Source organism: Alternaria ventricosa, assembly GCF_023758065.1.
Source record: "Alternaria ventricosa strain BMP 2768 chromosome Unknown scaffold_12, whole genome shotgun sequence".
Classification (NCBI taxonomy): Eukaryota; Fungi; Ascomycota; class Dothideomycetes; order Pleosporales; family Pleosporaceae; genus Alternaria; species Alternaria ventricosa.
Window position 1 is genome coordinate 875564 of NW_026055692.1, and position 19902 is coordinate 895465.

A 19902-nucleotide genomic window follows, 5' to 3' on the forward strand; every position below is an offset into this window, starting at 1 on the left:
CCCAAAGATTACATCCGAACGCTCAAAGTAACTGTGTCTATGGACATCGCCTGTTCCAATGAAGGGATCTGGTACAGCAAGGAAGAAGACAACTGGAAAAAGGAAGACTACGAGAGTCAGCTGAGCTGGCTCACGACCCTCAAGGGGCTTGATCAGGTATCAAAATTTACACTCAAGCTCAAGGTGAAAGTCCTACACTCGTCGACAGTTAGTAAATACAAAGCAGTGCTGCTTCCGCACATCCAAGAGCTTGTGGAAAAGGGTTGCAAGGTAACCGTACGGTACATCAGCGCGAACATGTACCAATACCCAACTGAGCGGGAAAAGATCATTTATGACAGTACCATGCTTCTCTCTACGCGTCAGCTGGAGAGCTTGGTCGCTGAAGCGTTTGTAAGTTGTCATCGGGATTAGCTTCGAGAAGTGTCTACTAACACTCCAGAAGGATGGCAACTAAGAAGCGGGAAGTGAGCGCTATAGGCATGTGTATTCAATGGGCCTACAGTGCGGCGGAGTTGATCAGAAATCAGCGAGATCAGAAGGGGGTTAGCATCATTGCATCTTACATGGTATAGGGCTCGTGCGTGGCCTGTATATCATTGTCTCAAATGTAGTACCTCTTCAAAATTTACGTTCGGGTTCACATTGCCATCGTAGCTATACGTCAAAGGAAGCTATGCAATCAGCAACTGAATCGCATGCTCAAATAGTTGTTATAGTAGTAGAAATCCTTCATCTTATATATCCAATGCGTCCAAGTCGTGAGCAAGCAGCACATATATCGCTAGCCGCTTATGTTGAGACCTTTCTCGTACTGCCTCATACATCAACAGCGTTTCTACCTGATGCTGTCATGAGACGGCGGACGAGAGCATACCATGAGCATAGTCCTGACGTAATCTCTCGATAATTGACTGCGTGGAAACTACACTGTTGTGCTGAGCCGGGGCGACACGGATTGAGCTTCGACCATATCGATAGTCGCAATATATGCAAGACAGGTTCTAGTTATGAGAAGTAAGCGTGTGAAATGTATCCATGAGGCTAGTCACTTACGAAGACACCAGCCTTGAGTTAGTAGCGTTCTAGCGCGACTCTGGCAAAATCGCATTTCCAGCCAGCGTACATCTCAGTGGTACGACGGGATTCACGTCGATATGGCTGAATAGCCTGAACTTCCCCGTCAGCCTTCACTCCGTGGTCTTGCAGATCCTGCACAAAGGGAACCAGAGCTCGCTCAAAGCCTCTCGCAACTCTAGTGGTCCAGGTGCAAATCGATATATGCAGTTCGAGCTTGTTCAACTGCTTGATCTTGGCGATAACAGCAAGCGCTTTGACCTTTTCGTTGAAGTCACGCTCGGTAGCGACAGATTCCAAGTGCTGAGGATCTCCTTTAAGGTGTTGCCTAAGATCAAAATGTCCCGTTCTGCGCCAACTGAGTTTGTTGACGTCCTGATAAGGTTGGAAGGATAGTTCTACCGTGAGTGAGCGAACGAAGTCGAAAGCCCGGACCGGAAGTGATGCTAGCGGCAGGCCATTTTCCAGAAACTCTTCCACATCGTTTGGGCGGTAAATACTATGTTTTGCGCGTCTGTGGAGTTCTTGCAAGATCTCTTTCTGAAACGCCGTGCCCATAAACTCACTCCTTAGATAATGAGGGATGGGATCGAGTTCACTGTCGTTCCACGAGCTGAACGTCCATCTAGGGCCGGAGGAAACGCGCCAATCCTGACCCAGGAGTGACACTTCTGCTGAATGAGGGAGAAGGTGGTCGTAGATCATATCTCGCAACTCGCGAGGGAGCTTATCAAAGAGACCTTGAGACAGGCTTTGACACCAAGACTGGCTGTATTGTTTGGCAGCAGTATATTCTTCATAACGCAGTACCCTTTGGCGACGCTTCAGCGTATGGTATCTAGAATCGGCCTTGATCATCTCAAGTCGAGCGGCAGATGTGCTCGAATTGTTGGCCTCAGTTTTCTTGAAGGCTAATGCTAGCGCTCGTCGGTTTGCGTCTACGAGCTCGGCAGCCATGTCTGGAATCGAGGACGGGGTCTCGTCTGCACCTACTTTCATCGAGAGGTATATGAGTTTGGCGTAGGTTAATCGTCGATATCGAGGGTAATGGTTTAAGGTAGACGAATCTCCGGGTTGAGGGTGGTTGAGTATGGTCGACAGGAATTAATCGAGATGTAAGTCGCTCAGGGGACTGACCAGTGCTTAGGCAACAGCGAGTGATCAGGAGATTAGTACCCAGTGGTCTGTGTATACGCGTCAAAACCTAGAAGTATTGTCATGAGCTTAGACCAATGGCTGTCATTCCAGTGAATCTATCGCTTTGTCGTGCAATGGAAGACGGCCGTTACCCTTTTCATTGTAACGACAATATCGAATCGTTAGTGCAGCTTTCGCTACATGACAACGGAGAGCCCATATGTAATTGAGGTGTACAGTATAAGCAATAGCCCATAAAGGCTGATACCGAGCTGTAGAAGGGTCAAGTGACGGACCTGTGACTGAACCTACAAATATCGGTCTAAGCCGCTGCTGTATCGAGATTGCGAACTCGCGCAATATCATACATCCGAATGTAGTAGTGGTAAGGAATCTGAATACAGTTATCAAGAAAGCCTGGAAAGATTGCCTGCATGCCTGCGACGATGTCTAGGGAAGACATGGGGATGAAACGCGTAGTGTAGCGACCCCCGACGCTTCCTTGGCGTCGCCCACGAACTTCGACATTGTCGCATACCCCTTCAACCTCGCAAATCTCCAAAAGTAATGTAATACCACCGCGATGTCGTCCATACCGCGGCGCATCATCCTCATCGCGTCGTCCGTTTCCCTCCTCCTCTTCATCGCAATCTCGCTAGCGACCGCCATCGAAGTACGCGCACCAACCACACCAGTCATACAAATCAACCTCGCGCAAGCTGCAAGAGTCGGAGATGGCGATGATATCGTCGCGGCGAAGGCGCTGTTGAACGGCACAGACTTCGACCGCGGCGATGTGTACAACGGCAGCAGCATCGTGTCTGGCGCGACGCTCGTACCCACCACGATGACCGAAACCCAGGACGGGATGATTGGCTTCACACCGGAACCACAAATGAGCGCGAGTTGGAGTGCTGAAGGTGTCTTGGGGCCTATTGCTACGCCAAAACCGTCCGTCGCGCCTAAGCCTCGGCCGCCGACCACTCCACAGATACCGATCCTCGCCCTCACGTACTCCGGCGCGGGCGGCCCTAAACACTGCCGCGGCGAGCTCTTGCAGAAGACGTATTTCCCACCGCCCCTCGAAACATGGAAGAACGGCACATGCATCACTCTCCCAAGCGAAGCGCGATGCGGCGTGTTCTATTCGAACAAAGGCGACAACTGCGAGGCGCAACTATTCAACATGCCAGACTGCTATAACACGACACGATCGTACGTGAATACAGTCGTTTTCATGCCCGAAGAAAGAGCAGTCGGTGCGCTTTGGAGCAGCATGTGGGTGCGATGTGGTGTCGACGTGTCTGAAGCCAAGATGCTTGATCCAAGTATTCTTGGTGGTGCGCTGAAGAAGCCTGGCGGAGGTTGAAGCTGTCACCGAACGTAAAGCTGCGCCAACACTATGCACATGGACCCCTTGTATCAAATCGATCGCAGTGGCTATGCATAACCATCATAGCCTATGCCTCGTCCATTGCGTCATTGTCATGGTCGTCATCTTCGTCTTCATCTTCGTCATCGTCTTCGTCGCCATCTTCGTCCTCGTCCTCGTCTTCATCTTCGTCTTCGTCTGTGGACCGGTCTGAATCATCGAATCCGTCTTCGGTGGTGCTGCGATCTGTCTCGGTATCATGATCCGTGCTATTGCCATCAATATGCAAATCTTCATATGGTCTTTCGAGAAAGCTTTCTTCAATGAGCTCCGACTCGTCACACACGCGTACACGTACGACATCTGACGCGTCACAAATTTGAGGAAACAGTTCCCAACCCGTCTTGCACCAGCCACGGCGCTCTGAACTGTCACGATGGATTACATGTCGGTACCACGTCACGTTTGCAATCTTGAACTCTGCGATGCGAAAGTCCTCCGAGAACTTCCAAGTATCTGCTGGCATCGGCCGTTCGTCCCGATGGTAATCCAATTCGACATCCATGTCTCGCAATTCCAAGCACGGTAGTGGCCCTTGCCTGTGGCTGAATGCACGGACAATAGCAAGAATTTTCTCTCGAGGCTCGTGTAGCCACGAAGTGACGTACCTATAGCTGGTAAGCACGAGCCGTCGGGGTTGAGTCTTTGCCAAAAGGTCCAAGTTTCCTTCCGGCCACGGTCCGACATTCCGTTCGCTGTTGTCGAGGAACGTTGTGTATACGATCGTCAAAGACTCGAGGACTGGCATCTGAGTCGAACTTGAAATGCCAGTGCCGTATCGTAGACATCCCAAGTCGAGGACGAGGTGTTGGAGATGAGGTAATGGCTTTGCCAAGAACGGGGAGAGTCTTATCTGACCGCGGTACAATGTCTCACCGGGCGCTCCAAGTCTGAATGTTCCCAAGGAGTCGGATCCTAACAAAAGCGACATCAGAGTTTCCGCGTGTCCGCTTTCGTGTATCGATGTGTAAAGTTTCTACGTTCACGTATTAGCCTCTATACTGGGACTATCTGGGGAAAAGATGGGTGCTTTAACGTACTCTAAAGATGTCTACAGAACGAAAGGGACCCTGCCTTCGTTCGGGAATAGTTTCGTCGGCGGTATCTTTGTCGTAAGCGTCACGGGGATCGTTTGGCTTAAAAGACTCAAAGATTGGGACACATCTAATGCTTTCCAAACGAGGCGCAATGCTGAGAATTGTCTTGAAAGCGTCCGCCAGATGGTCCTGTATCCAGACCGCCCAGGATCGTTGTATGGGTGTTTTGGCTATCTTGGCACCGCCGATAGTGAGCTGTTTGAACGACTGCGACACCCAGGCAAGCTGCAACAACCGCGTCAAACGGCCCAGATGCTCCTCAGTGCATTGGAAGGGTACATCATGTAGGACCTCTAGGAATGCTTTTTTTAAAGCGTTACTGAGACCTCGACATGCTAGACGGGTGTTGTACACTGCCTGGCAACTCCCCACCAGTAATCGCGGTATGACTGCTGCGACGGAATCGTTGTATGGAGCATATTCAATGAGATTCATTCCGATCATCTCGATGAGTTCGATCGGAAGATCAATTATGGTTTTGGGTGGCGCTGACGACATAATGAAATTTGAGTGGGCGGCCTATCTCGACAGCGGACAATTATGAGGCTGAAGAGATCAGATTCTGAGGGTTCGCGGAGCTATGGCGGGGATGCGCTGGGATTAGTAAGGGTAATTAGAGCTAGGCCATTCATGAATTAGCGGCTGCGCTACCATCCAGCCGACCTCGGGAAATCCTCTCTCCTCATACCTCCGCGATGGAGAGCACCAAGGTCGCGTCTTCGGGCACACCCATCATAGCGGTGAAATCTTATTCAGATCGATGAATTTTCGTCAGCCGATAGCCGCGATCTGATATCAAAGCTCCCTTTGAGTCACCAAAACGTGCAGACGATGAAGCCAAGAACACCTGGACAAGTAAAGCCACAAGCTATGATGGCGTACACAATCATTTAGCAACGAGATGCAAACTCAACACACTTTCCTTCGGCATCAAAAAAAGTCCAAAAGACTCAGGCTTGACTGGATTACGATCGTGATGGTTACACAAGGCCATGACTGCAACGAGAAAGATGTGCTGCGCTGAGCAGCAGCAGAATGCGAAAACCAGAATCTAATTCAACCTCTTTCTCATCTTCAGTTTCACTCTCACTGTCAGCTTCATCTCCAATGGCACTAGTCTCTTAAAGTGCCGCATCAAACGGACGAACGCTTCACCTACACAGATTTCCTGCCGCTTATTCTCTGCTACCCATGAACATCGCGCAGCTTAAAAGTCATGTCAAAATCCACGTCAGCAAAGCTAGCAACCCTTCGCAACGCCTTGGCTGCGCTACCAGACAAAGATGTCCTGCACAAATACCTCGGAAGGTCGACAACTGCTCCAAACCTACTTTGCGACGCTGTCCTCGTCGTCCTCCACCGCAAATGGTCAGCTCACCCACCGTATCGCCTCACCGAACTTGGAATCACCACCTACGACCGATCTAGCATCAACCAAGGGCAGCCTATCATGGCTGGCCCGCACGCAGAAGACTTGCTACGCAAAGTATGGTGCCTTCACCTCGTCATCCGCTCCACCGCGCACCTGGACTCTACAGCTACCGGTCTCGACCCCTTCCACTTCGGCACAGCAGTCTACGTGTCCCAAGAAGAAGCCCTCTTCCTGCTCCAACAAATCTGGCACCAGCCCATGGACGAGCAGAACGAGGACTCTGGCTACCGACCCATCATATACATGTCCTTTGGCTCCAACAATAGCATCAGCAAGGTACGCAAGACGGCGTTCGACTTCGACCCAACCCTTCTGGATACCACGGTAGCGAGTCTCGATGCGCAAATCATACCCCAGCAGTCTAAAATCACGCGCCACGCAGACGCAGACTTCGCATACCTCCTCAGACAGTTCAGCGTCCCAGTATATCACTCCGAGAACAGCGGCAACGCAGCCATGTACGCCACCATCGTCGCTATCCTCTCCACCCTCCGCTTCGAGCTCTATGGGTCTCTACAGAATGCCAAGGCAAAGCCGGGGCGGGTGGGCCAGTCGAGTTCCAAGTCTGCGGCGTTTGTGGTGCAAAGCTTGATGAACTGGCCCACGCCGGCGCCGCCTGTTGGCGTGGAAGTCTTTTGCTGGAGATGTGGGAGTGGTGAGCATGGGTTTTTGGAGTGTCACAATGCGGATTTGAAGTGTAGGAGGTGTAAATGTGCAGTTCAGGAGTGGAGGAGGAAGAATGCTGGGACGCATATGGAGGGGTCGTGTGCGTTTGGGCCCCGTTGAGAAGATGGGGCGGGCTGGTGTGAGGGCAGCTATGTGGCATCGAGGAAAACTGAACAGGTCTAGAGCCTGCATCAAGATGAACACATGCAAAGTAGATAGCCCACGGTTGATGGAGGCTCCAGGGTGGGGTCTGACTTGTACGCCAGTGTGATGGTTTCATTCGTAGCTGCGTAGCTACCTGGGTGTTCTACCGGTAGTCCTTTCAAACGTATCCTTGGTCTCATCTCTCGCCTCTGCCCCTATGGACTTCTTCAATCTACTGCCCTCCAAATCCATAGTCCCTTGGCGGTATCGGCAAATACTGATACATGCACCTGGTAGTCTTGTGTGTATTTCGCGCACCAAACAGTCTCTTGACGCCCGAATTGCTGCATATCTGACAGATGAGAGCGGTATGGCAGTACTTGGCGAGATGACTCTTGTGATCGCATCGGATGCAATACACGAGCTCTCCCCAGGGTGGCGGCGATAACGACTGTCCCATCTCCATGACTCCAGCCACCACTTCTGACATACTGCGACCCTGGACAACGGCGGGTGGCGAGCCGGGGACATCTGGATACATCCAAGGCTTGAGGGTAAGTAAGACGGCGGCCATGAGCGTAGCTGCTGCGTCATTGCCGGCGGTGTGGAGGTTGGGTACAACCATGTTGAAGTGAGCGAGAAGGTCCTTCAGGCCGATGAACGGTCCTCGTGGCGCCTTGATACCCAGTTCTTGCGCCATGAGCTGCGTGTCGATGACCTTGACGATAGTACCGTAGCTCAGTAGATCGACGCCGAACGCGCGTTGCATATGCTCGAACTCGTTCTCTACAGCGTGGCCGACCAATATGATGGGCTGCAGGTCAGACCCGTCTCCGTATTCCCGCGGTCGCACAAACGTGTTGATCAGAACCTGCTTCACCTCCTCCATGGTAACGAACTTGGTTTTACCGAAAAGGAAGTTATCGGGGTCTCCAGCGCCGGGAAATCTGTTGGTGAGGTGGGCGTTCTCGATGATGCGGGCGTGCGCGACTTGGATGCTAGAGAGGATATTCTCGGCGTGGATGGTCGGGGTTAGTCCCTTCTGCATAAGCTCTGCGATCCCGAGCTCGGTGGTGGGTTTGGGCTCTTTTTGCCACCACTCTGCGTCGATGCAGACGACGGCGGCCTCATTGAGTCGTTGGGGGGAGCCGACAGCTGGTATACCGCAGAAGTGGCCCAACACCTCGAATGCGGAAGTGTTCTGGAGGGACTGCTGGAGGTGCTCGTTTGGCGATATGTAGTCCTGATTGGCGCTCATCTTTTCGGCTGACCGAAAGTCTCTCGGTTATATGAGGTAAAGCCCTGGGATGTGTTAGCCTGAAGATGTAGGTGCGCTGGAAGAACAGCCGCAAGTTCTTAGAGAGGTGCTTGGAGAGGTTATGGAAGGGGTGGTTGAAACCAGAGCACGTTAGATTGTATCGCGAACGCGAACGAAGAGAATTTGGCTATTGTAGAGAGATCGGCGTCACTTGCAGTTCGCGGACTGCGCTAGAACCCGTGATATACCAAACAAGCTAAGTGTGAGCCTTAGAAACGAAGTGAATGTGGCTCACTAGCGCCAGACTGGCTTCTTTCTCCAACGTCGTGAAATAGACGTAGAGCTGAGTCGCAACGATCGATGAAGAGAACCTGGTCTCAGGCGATTACACATACGAATTTGTAGTGCGGTAGTAGAGTACTAAACATGACGTAGATGTCATGCATAGTCGTTACATGTACCTTCACGCGAGTTCGACACGTTGTATACTCCATGGGTCATGCTACGTCCACGTGATACCCTGCGCCTGTCCAGGTGTGCTAGCTGCTGCTAGCTCGAACTTCCATTATTCCCATGATCTTGTCCGCACTCATCTAGCCATGCCCGGGCCTTCTTCATCTTGGTCGGCTGTCGTAGTGACAGATGCACCATCTTGTTTTCCTGCTAGCTCTTCCTGGCTACCGTGTATGTTCGTCCATAAAGTATCCAATCCATTAGGCGTCTTGTGCTTATGGCGTGTTGAATCACTGCCGACGGTACGCAGGTTGTAGCTCCATCCATGGACTTTCTGAGTTGTTCTGCCATCCGAGTTGAGAAGGACGGCGAAAGAGGGGCAAAGCCCGATCAAAATGGCTAACTCGTGTCAGTATTGAGCGACTGGATCAACGGAGCAGATGAAGCTAAAAGACACATAGGCGACTTACCGACAGCTGTCTCAGCCATACTCCATACTGCAAGCCATGTACCGTCCATCGTCTTGCCAGTCCTGATAGTATGCGCAGTGACATTGGCAGCGCGTAGAGTGGCGATCAAGATGCAAAATACTGCGCTGGCAAATAAGACGATGATAGCTGTTTTCTGCGTGCGCGGCATCTGAAGGTTCCACGTAAGACGCAAAGGAAATGCGATGACTAGGGATCGTCAGCAGCGATTTCGAAGCGTGCGGTTTGATGCCGAGAGTGCTTACGCATGATATTGGTAATCGTATCCGCACCGAACGAGTACCAAATGCTGACGAACTGCCTAAGTCTGTTGTTGCAACCTCCAGATCCATCGAAGAAGCTGTGCAGTGATACGCAAGATGTGAGAAAAGCGACATAGTTCCCAATGAGTGACTGTTCGTCATGTCAGCATACAGTGGTTTTCTTGTCAAGATGTAGGGGGAAACTCACAATGACCCAGAAAACGACAAGGAACCACCACATCCGATTGTACACCCTCGGCAGCCCAACAGTTAATTTCCTGTAAAGAAGAAGCAGGCCCAACTTGACAGTCCATAGGATGGCCCAGAAGAACATCAACGCAGGAAAAATGAGTCTGCCGATGAGATAGACATGATGAGGAAGCTCAGGGTAGCGTGGCATCTTGCCTTCAGTTACCTCCTGCACTTTACCCCGTATGGGCGACAGGACAATGTAGAGTATGCATTGCGCAAGAAAAAGAACGTACGCAAAAGCCATGCAGCAGTCTTGTGCAGCTGTTCTTCTCGGTCGCAGATACTGCAGCAAGCATCGGGCTATTATAGCCACTGACACTATGGAGATGGATACATAGCCGACTACCCGCACCGTTATCTGTGGAAACAATGCGCTCGAGCCTCCGTCATTGGATTCGTGAGTAGAGAGAGTCATAACAGTGAATCTGAAGAATGAAAGAGTAGTGCCAACTGGAGGGCAACGTACTGGCAAGGAAGGGACGCCCCGGGTAGACAATGGGGTCTATTGCTACAAACAGTGCACCCAGCATCAGGTATAAGAGTCGTCCGTCATCCTTCTTGACCGCGCCAGCGATACAGTGGATCTCAACGTGCCAGAATCCTGGTGCATGGATTGCAGTCTCATGTCGCGGCAACTTTGATTGCAATAACAGGAAGGAAGAGGCACAGCTGAACGAACTTTCAGTGCGTGTCGCCGCGCCATGTTTGGTGGATCCATGCTCTTAGAGTAGCAAAAGCTTGATGCGAGCTGCCCGTCCCAGATACTCTCCGAGCGACGTGTCGCACACATTGCTTATTCGATTTCCGAACCGATGAGCGACAGTCAGAGTGCATGTGTTCACCGGTGGACGTCTGGAAGCCTATCTGCCTGCCCTGACCCAACTCCAAATGCCAGGGAGTAACTTGTCGGCGTTGACAGGGCTGGGGCTGTCGAGTGGCTAATGAGGCGTGCCACAAGCTTACCGCCCGGGACAAGAGCTGGAAGCTGCACCTGCCTGTTACACGCTAGATGTAATCATATGGGTGCGAGTGTAGCGAAAGGATCGAACCCAGAGTATGTCCAAGAAACTTGGTGGTGATGGATGATGGATGATGGATTGAAGGATTCGTGGAGAACCGATGGCTAGGTTCACCCGCAGACCGCGCCGCAATGCCAAGCCGCGCTAGTGGCGGAGCACGGAACCGAGCCGTCCCAACCCGATTTCCGTCTCTCTTTGCATCAACATTTGCAGTCCGATTCCTTGCTTCCCTTACAGGATGCGTCAACTGACTGTCTTCGATCTGACAATGGGCGCAAGAGATGCACTTTGGATGCGTATCGTTCCTAGCGCCCGACAAGACATCTCTCGAAGAAGAGGGGCTCAGTGCCCAAGATCAAAAGTGCAATCCCTTCAAAGTTAGCCAGGCATACAAGTCGCACCATCTAGGTACAGGATCCTGCAGGGACTGTGCTTGCTCCTTACTTCCGCGAGGCAATATGTGCGACTTGCATACTGTGGGCATCTCGGTTCGCGGCCTGCCGCCCGTCACCTGCAGAAGTAACGATGTGAACACTCGCGATTGGACAGTTTATATGATCTCACTAACACGCGCTGTATATCGCATAGAAAACGCGCAACGGCGTTTCTAGACACGTACGAGCCGTCTCATTACTCGCCCTGGGGGCTCCGCGGGTTTGGATACGACTACAAAAGGCTTGTCTCCTGCGATCGATGGCCTGTCCCTTCACATATAGGCCGCAGAAGTCCCGATCTTGATCCCTTGGGTGCGCGGCTATACCTCAGCGGTCATGAAGCTTTTCCATCAACTATGCGTTTGCGCTCTTGCGGTGGCAGCTGGAGCATCAACTCAGGATGTCTTCGAGCCGGCTGACTTCAATGTGACGGAGGCTCTTATTGACAACGGCATCAACGTGTCTACCATCCCCGCCTTGGCTGGTCTGGCGGCCAGATCCTCCTTGAAGGGCTGCTCCATTGCCGTAGGTTTCATTTACCCAATCTTACCCATCTTCCGCTAATTAGCTTCGGAAAGTGCAACTCCCTCAAGCTCGTTTTTGGAGCGGCGAAGGTATCCAGCGCTGCGCCAACAACGTACTGGTCTATACAGCAGCTCGAAGTCGAACCTCATTGCACGTTCAAGCCTAGTACCGCCCTAGATGTCTCGAGCCTAGTACTGATCGCACGTCTCACAACATGTCCTTTCGCAGTCAAAAGCGGAGGCCATGCGGCCTTTCCCGGTGCATCTAGCATTGAAGGTGGCATCACTGTCGATATGGTCAACCTGAACCAAAAGAAACTCTCTACGGATAAGAAGACTTTTACCGTCGGCCCTGGGAACCGATGGAAGGAGGTATACGACTACCTGACGCCCTACAATCTTGCCATTGTTGGTGGACGAGTAAGTCGAATGATCAAATTCAATACCTTGAGTTCGTTACTGATGCCTAATAGGCGGCATATGTCGGAGTCGGCGGACTCACGCTCGGCGGAGGTATCAGTCACCACACCAACGAGTACGGCTTAGCTTGTGACAACATTGCCTCATATGAGCTCGTCACCGCTTCGGGTATCATCCTTACTGTGAGCCAAAAGACTTTCCCAGACCTCTATTGGGCCCTTCGCGGCGGCGGCAACAACTTCGGCGTGATCACGGCATTCAACTACGAAACCCTACCTCAAGGTCTTATGTTTGCGAGCAAACGCCAGTACAACGCAACTTACGCGCCTGCCCTGTTCGACGCGTTTGGAAACACAGTTGAGGCAGCTGAGACCGATACCAAGGCCGCCCACTTTGTTGCCGTCGCTTACTCTCGTGGCGTCAAGATTGCATCGACTGAGTACGAGTATTTCGAGCCGGTCGACCCAGCGAACCCACCCGCTATACTGAAGGAATACCTCGCGGTACCTCCACTCACCGACAACACTCGTAATTGCAGTCTGGCCGACACAACCCCTGGTCTCAGCCAAAGCATGCCAGACGGCTTCCGCACGACTATGTGGTCCCAGTCTTTCAAGTTAAACACAGAGTTGATGAAGCGTATGACAGACCATCTTTTCGAGACCGCGCCGGGTATCCCCGTTGGTTCGCCCAGTGTCACGTTCCAAGCCTTCAGCAAACCCGCCATTGCAGCCATGCAGAAAAAGGGCGGCAATGCGCTGGGTCTTCGGCCAGAAGACGGCCCTCTATTCCACGCCCTCTTCTACCTGTCTTGGACGGACGAGAAGGATGACAAGGTGGTCTTGAAAGCAGCGCAAGACTTCCTGAGCGCATCGGTTACCATGGCGAAGGAGCTGGGTGCGTATAATGACTACATGTACATGCCGTATAGTAGTCCTTACCAGCCTGTCATCTCGGGCTACGGCGCGGAAAACGTGGCTAGGCTGAACAAGGTCTCGAAAAAATACGATCCGAGTGGGGTGTTCCAGCATTTGCAGCCGGGATACTTTTAGCTTGATGGTAGGGCACCGTACGGCCAGGTTGTGTAGGAGCACCATAGCACATTCCGATCGGACAATGCATGATATGTGGGCACTCGGTCTGCCAAACCCATCAGGATATCGGTGCCGACTGAACGACGCATTTCTTCATGTATATCGGGTTGTCTGCGTCAGTGCCGCAGGGTATGCACAACCAATTAATACCTGTATTCAATGTCCAGCATTCAGCCGTCACAATAGTAATCTGTAACATTATACCCTCACCAAGCACCATGGTGTGTTAGAGGCGCTAGGAGATGCTGTAATTGTGATAAGTGCATGTCTCCGAGACGTCCTCACTATCAACCAGCAGAACCGCGTAGGCGCGCATTTCCAGGTCTTCAATTGAGTCTCAACTCGACGATGCAGGAATGAATGTATTGTGTATATGAATGTGTGTTGTCTAAATGAGTGTTGGATGCTTCTCTCTGAAGTGCGCATACCTGAGCCGTCTCTTAGTTACGCTATCCCCTGCTTACTCCACAGCATCATCCCGAAAGCCCTCTTGATTCTTAGCTAGAACCGCGTTTCTTATGGCTGACGATCTTAAGCAGCTTCGTCGATAGTAATGACACCATCGTTGTTCGTGTCATGCCTTTGTCATGTCAACGTCACATCCAATAGCAACAAGAAGGAACTTAGCACTTACTCGTTAAACCACTTGACCCATATCTCACTGTCTCCCTCCACCGCCATATACTCCAGATAGCGGTCCAGAGTGATACTGCCCGTATCCTCCATATCAGCTTCCATGAAAGCAGTCGCGGTAGCGTCCGAACGATCATCCAATTCGAATGCCTCGGGAAGGGCCCGTCTCCTGTGACGACAGCCGCCTTTGCAGGCGCAGCAGAAGATGTTGCATTTTCCGTATCCGCAGCATGGTGTCATATGAGTGCCATCAAGACATCTACCGTATTTGTCGTCACAGCACGCGGCGGTAGCCAAGGGAAGAAGAACGGTGAGGCATGCCATCCAGGACAATGACAACATTGTGACTTAGGAGTTGTAGATCGTGAGTAGAGTAATGTAGTTGTGATAATGAAGCTTCTGGTGTGCAGAGTGGTTCTGTTCTTTGTGGTGGAAACCAAGCTCAGCGGCGGACGAGGGTTTTTATACATCTTTCGGAGTTGGAATTGCCGTGGTGTCAATGTTTTGCGGTGACAAGCCAGACATTCAAGTTGCCCCACACAAACACCTTTCGTTCAAGTAAATTGTGTTTGATCTGTTACCTTGAAGTGACGACCTGAGCAGTCAGCAGGATAGTACTTCACTCAGGCTAAGTTGTGTTTACTTCATGACCTTGCAGCGACCACCTTAAGCAGTCAGCTGGATAGTACTTCATCTGCAGTATTCTATTGGTACTTGCAGATGATATCAGACCACACTTCAACGGCAGTACATACAATAGTAGTACAGTAAGATATCTGATAGTCAATTTGAGATCGTTTGCAAATTCCCCGCATTTAGTGTTGTGATCCAGTCGCCTCAAGATGCCGGACAGGCGGAAACACTAAGAATTCACGGAGACAACGCGCAAAACTAATCACAATCCAGTTAACTGAAAGGCTTAATTCGAGAGCTAACTCAACGTCACAATACATCGGGGGCCGATGCCGGAATAAGCTACGTCATGCAACGATACTGTCGACCCCACAAACCCTCCCAAATTCGCCAGAGAGTACTCGAGTACCCCATTCATGCAGGACAGGACCTTCGTTTCTTCTTGCATGTGGAATGTCTGGCGTTTACTCGTACAATTCCGATGGCCTGTGTCGTCAACGAGTGCAGTCATCCTTCTGTGACATCAAGCGTGGCGCCTCTCAGATGTCAGGCACAGCAGTAAGGCATGGAAGACGTTCGAATCCGCATGGTGATCGCATAAGAGTGAAAAGCTCCCTGCCCCAAAGTAGCATCTGCACGTTGCAAGCATCCGAGTATGATCCAACGAGAGCTTCGCAATCTGTCCACATCAGCATTCAAGGCAACCTTACACCTCTTCCATACCCTCACTACCATGGTCGTCATACCACCTCTCTTGTCTCAACCCCCAACCCCTCCAGCCCCATCCTCATACCATTCACGCAATCTACCCCAGCGACTGCACCCCAATAAAGCGACCCTGACGACGCGTACCTGGCGCCTCGCACATCTCAGGAACTGAACCCATGTCTGGCAGAAAAGCGTGTTGCGATTGGCTCAGCAGAATGTTTGATGTCGAAACAGACATGGAGGCGGCGCAGCATGCGGCGCATGAACGTCGGGGGGCTATTTTTGAAATCGACGGGAGGAAGGAAGGATGCGATGGCGCGATGGGATGGGGGCCATAAGGCTGGCGCTGGCGCGGCGGCGGTACCTGAGACTAGGCGGTAATACGAGACTTGGCCCCCTAGGGAGGGAGGTCTTGAGATGGTTGTTTGTCGCATTTGCCGTTTTGCGATGGGGAGATGGGGGGGTCCGTCTTACGAATTACAAATGCGTGTCGGAGGGCGCCGTCTTCGCATGTTTGCTATCGTATTCATCAGCCGCAGGATCAGGTGCGATGGTGTTCTGACCGGTGATTATGCATCGAAGCAGTGGCTTGACGCCTTGGACGACATCTGATGGCTCAGCCCTGTGAACGCGGTGCTGCGCCTCACCCACCACCACCACCCACCGAACGACAGCTTCCCGCCGCAACACGCGGACATGCGACAAACCACCACGCATCGACCACCGAACACCTACCTCTACGACCAAGCCATTGCCCAATCACCTACACTTTTTCTGCCAGTACCTGCGACCAGCGTAGCCCTGTCCAACGCAGCGACGTACCCATCAATACTCGGCTACGGGCCCATAGCAGGCGAAGATTGACCACCAAAGTCCACAGTTGGGCAGGGCCGCTATGACTCCTCGGGGGCAGGACCCCAGCAAGCGAGGTCGACACGTTGACATTTGCACCGGACTACATTAGAAAATACTAAAGTATTGGACTGTGGGGAAGCATTTCGGATCGGGTGGTTGGGATGAGGTTGGGTTCGGACGAGGGTGAATATTGGCGCGCTGTTCTGTGTGTGAGTCGACGAACACGGAATCCAGCTAGACACGTTGGCCAGCAAGAGCAGCCTCGCCGGATGGGCAAAGGGCAGCTCCTGGTAAATGCGGGGGAGCTGGTGAGCTGGCAATACAGCTTGCGCACTGCTTTTGTCCTGAAACACTGACACGGGCAGCTCCGACGATGCAGGAGCGTGATGATATGGTTGATTCGAGACCGGCGTGCTGTGGGTTTCGTGCAGGTACTCGTTCTGGTTGACCGGTGAGGCTGCAATGCATGCGCGCTGCACCTACTACGACGTCGACTAGAGGGCTAGCTGCATATTGACCGGTGACAATGGAGTCGCGGCCTGCTCCACTGGAGAATAAGAATATGCATATCATATGCAATCGACAATTATCCATGATGGAGTCGCGCATTCGTTGAACTGTCGTTGTTGTGCTCGTCTGGCCAGTTACGAGCTCATCCGGATTATAGACAGGGTGGGGCTGGGGGCTGGCTGGAGTGCGGTTACCGGCATCACCCACGGTCTCTGGGGATGCGCAGTCGGGAACGTCCTTGATCAGAACAGGTAGCTGCCGCGATATTGGGACAGTTGTCAATGCGCGATAAAGATGGAGAAGTGTTCTGGATTGTAGATGTCGCTATCAGGTCTGGCTAGTATGAGGGGTTGGCGGGGCCTTTGGGCTGGACAGTGCGAAGTGCAGCTCATCAATTCTCCATCTCTCCTGAGGTTTGCAGTCTACTCTTTCCATCATCGCTCGATGACAAACATGTGCTGACGATATGTGACGTCCGATATTGCTAACTCGGTCGTTCTGCGGCGGACGCGCAATAACGTTCGTACATTCTCGTTCGATCTTCGTGTCGCGGGAAGAAGCGAGACAGTTGCTATTATCGTGAGGCTCCTACTATTGAGATCCTTCGACTTGTGGCAATATCGCCGTTGGATTCAGGGTTGTATTTTTGGTAGTGGCGAGAATTTCTATTGAGTTCTGGTTGTGGCAGACGGCGCTGAAGATCGAGCACAGCCGGCGAGGCCGCTGCCTATCTGCCGGCTGCCGTTCAGCGCAAGTACCCCGCAACACCACATTCCATCGCTACCAGCCATCCAGGCCACTGTTAGTAATCTCCTACCAAGGCAACCATCACAGTAAACATATTCTCGAACACCACCGATCACGGTACCTCCGTCGCCCGCCCCCAACTTGGCAGACCCTTGACTTCCATCGTCCCATGTGAGATTCCAAGATTCCTGCCTGGACCCTGACGTCTGCCATCATTGCCCCGCATCGCAACCTTGGAATCCTCCCTGACGAAGATCAGAATTCTGCCGTCGTGAACCTTGACGATAAGACGTCATGGGCAAACGACCCCCAGCATCCTGACTGTCATCAGCAACATCCGACCAGGGCCCCAGTCCAGCTGACGATGATGTCGTCCTGGTTTCACTCCGGGGCTGAGGTCATGTATGTAAGAAAGTGGCTTTGTGGCTCAGTATTGCACATTTGAAATCAACCGCGACGGAATGACATCTTTGCGCAACCTTGGAATACACTAGCAGTTGCGCAAATGCAAGTCTCACTTTGATACTCCAGGAGGGTGTATCGAAACCCACTTACCTCGCCGGGCGATAAGGGAGGGTGCTTGCGACGCCAGGCAGACATCAGGGTCCATTCGACACACGCGCGGAAATCTTGGTTAGAGAGGGTGTTCGCGCACTCGTATCCGGCGCCGGCGATCAATATATTCCTGGCCACATGATGGCAAACTTGGCTAGAGATAAGACAAGGTGTTGCTGGCTGCCCTGGGGTCTGATTGGTCGTGTCTCAGGCGTAACAAAGGGAAGAGCCAGAGGGGAGCAGCCGAGGTGTGTGTCTTGTAGCAGTCATTGTTGGTTCAGCATGTCTTGTGTGTGACTGTTTCAGAGTAGCGTGGTTCTGGGAGATTCTGTGTGTGTGTGGAGCAAGACTTGCGCTATCGGAGCGCATCTTGTAGCTGTCTGTCGCAAAGATATTCTAGACTGCTGTAGAAATGATGTTAGTATCATTCTTGGGTAATGGGGCAAAGTCACTTCATGATGGCACAGTGATGTTGAGTGATGAGGAGATGTCTCCATTATTAGCTATCTAGCCAGACCCTCTAGTCTCAGCCCATTAACGTCATTCCAAGTTTCCTCCGCATCATCCAGGGTCCATTACCCTGGAGCGCATCATCCATTCCCTCCTCAAACACCGCAAAGGTGGAGGCATGCAGCTGTGATCCTTTGCAGGTATCATTCCACCGTGGTTCCTCCAGCACCCAATAGCATGTATAAGCAACGCATAAGCAAGGCGTGCGATAAAGCATGTATGAACGTGTGTTTGGCGGTGGCGCGCACCGGCGCGGAGCTTTTGCAGCGTCCGCCCGCGGATGTCGTCGTGGTGGGATCGGAGCGGTTGACCGCGCGGCCGCTAGGCCTCGTAGCCGTATATGGTATTGTGGGTATCGTATTACTCAATGAGTCGTAGTTCGTAAGGCGCAAAGAAAGTCTTCAAGTCATCATTCATCGGTAGTAGCCAGACGACCGGTGCTCGCGGATGTCGCGTGATGATGGCTCGCGGACCTCGACCGCGTAGTGCTTAGCAGCGCGGCGCTGCTTAGCCACTTCCTCATCGTAGAGCGACCCGCGCTTGGAGTTGGGAGTGTTGCTGATCTCGGCGAGTGGACGCTTCGGCCGGCTGGTGGAGTGCTGTGGCCAGTCGACAATTTCGCTGTTGCGTCGTGATGATGACTTCTTGGTCTTTGGCTCTTGCTCAACCTTGACGGAGTGGCTTCGTCGGGGAGAGGCGGGTGCTGTGCGGGGAGCAACGTAGTAGCTGCGGTCCATGGAGACGAATGGCTTGCGGGATCGGTGACGGATGCTGCGCTCAATGGCCTTGAGGAGGCTGCAGACCTCGATGTAACCGGCGGGGATCTCTACACGGACGAGCTTGTTGTCTTCCTCGACAGTTGAGTAGGTGGCTCCATCGGACTTCTGGTAGATGTAGCGAGCGACCTGTTGAGCGAGACTGTGGCCGACGTCGCAGAGCTGCTCGTGGTTGCGGTGGACTTCGTAGGGGTTGTGGCAGTAAGCACACTTCCTGGCGTGCATCTCGAAGTGGTAGGCGGCCCAGCTCTCAGCAGTGTTGACGGGGCGGGAGAAAGAGTCGACTGGGTCCTCGTAGAAGCCGACCACACGCTCCTTCTTGGCCGTGGAAGGCCGCGAGTGAACGATGGTAGGCTGGTTTGTGCGTGCGGAAGGCATCTTGGGCGATGAAGGGGGTGAGTTCTTCAGGATGGACTTGGGGTAAGCCGTTGTGACGTTGTTGCCAAGGTACGGAATGGTAGCGAAGTCACTCCCGGGTGGGAGGGTGATATTGGTGTGGTGTTGTTGAGCGTTGGTTGACTTTGGTCGTTATGGGATGGCGAAGACTGGGTGTTATGTAGATAGCAGGTCGTCGTCGTCTGGAGTGTGTTGGTATGAATGGAGGGGCCATGGTGGGTGCGGGTGCCATGGAATATATGTCTTGTCTCTGTACAGAGGCCGCATGCCCAGGGTGTGGGTGGAAGCCTGAGCTAGGCCAGGGTTGCCTGCGCCCATCAGCAGGGCTAGGTTAGCTGCTCCTAGTGCCCAGACTGGGGGGGCCATGGCCGGCTAGCGAGGGCGGTGACTTGAAATGTTCCTTTCGATCC

At 52.5% G+C, this 19902-nt stretch overlaps 7 protein-coding genes across 7 annotated transcripts; 4 read left to right on the forward strand and 3 right to left on the reverse strand.

Annotated features, from left to right (window-relative positions):
- Positions 1-39: 39 nt before the first annotated feature.
- Positions 40-457, forward strand: J4E93_007155 (uncharacterized protein; the record flags this gene model as incomplete). The annotated part of the gene is made up of 2 exons (XM_049345065.1): positions 40-393; positions 443-457. 2 exons carry the CDS (start codon positions 40-42, stop codon positions 455-457), a joined length of 369 nt encoding a protein of 122 aa, XP_049197990.1.
- Positions 458-2797: 2340 nt separating this feature from the next.
- J4E93_007156 (uncharacterized protein) lies at positions 2798-3583 on the forward strand (the record flags this gene model as incomplete). The annotated part of the gene is made up of 1 exon (XM_049345066.1): positions 2798-3583. One exon carries the CDS (start codon positions 2798-2800, stop codon positions 3581-3583), a length of 786 nt encoding a protein of 261 aa, XP_049197991.1.
- A 91-nt stretch (positions 3584-3674) lies between these two features.
- Positions 3675-5241, reverse strand: J4E93_007157 (uncharacterized protein; the record flags this gene model as incomplete). Its single annotated transcript, XM_049345067.1, has 2 exons — positions 3675-4622; positions 4687-5241. 2 exons carry the CDS (start codon positions 5239-5241, stop codon positions 3675-3677), a joined length of 1503 nt encoding a protein of 500 aa, XP_049197992.1.
- Positions 5242-5959: 718 nt separating this feature from the next.
- On the forward strand, positions 5960-6961 carry J4E93_007158 (uncharacterized protein; the record flags this gene model as incomplete). Its single annotated transcript, XM_049345068.1, has 1 exon — positions 5960-6961. One exon carries the CDS (start codon positions 5960-5962, stop codon positions 6959-6961), a length of 1002 nt encoding a protein of 333 aa, XP_049197993.1.
- A 256-nt stretch (positions 6962-7217) lies between these two features.
- On the reverse strand, positions 7218-8243 carry J4E93_007159 (uncharacterized protein; the record flags this gene model as incomplete). The annotated part of the gene is made up of 1 exon (XM_049345069.1): positions 7218-8243. One exon carries the CDS (start codon positions 8241-8243, stop codon positions 7218-7220), a length of 1026 nt encoding a protein of 341 aa, XP_049197994.1.
- A 3706-nt stretch (positions 8244-11949) lies between these two features.
- Positions 11950-13127, forward strand: J4E93_007160 (uncharacterized protein; the record flags this gene model as incomplete). The annotated part of the gene is made up of 2 exons (XM_049345070.1): positions 11950-12075; positions 12129-13127. 2 exons carry the CDS (start codon positions 11950-11952, stop codon positions 13125-13127), a joined length of 1125 nt encoding a protein of 374 aa, XP_049197995.1.
- Positions 13128-18733: 5606 nt separating this feature from the next.
- On the reverse strand, positions 18734-19474 carry J4E93_007161 (uncharacterized protein; the record flags this gene model as incomplete). The annotated part of the gene is made up of 1 exon (XM_049345071.1): positions 18734-19474. The coding sequence occupies one exon, from the start codon at positions 19472-19474 to the stop codon at positions 18734-18736; it is 741 nt and encodes a 246-aa protein (XP_049197996.1).
- Between the last annotated feature and the right edge of the window lie 428 nt (positions 19475-19902).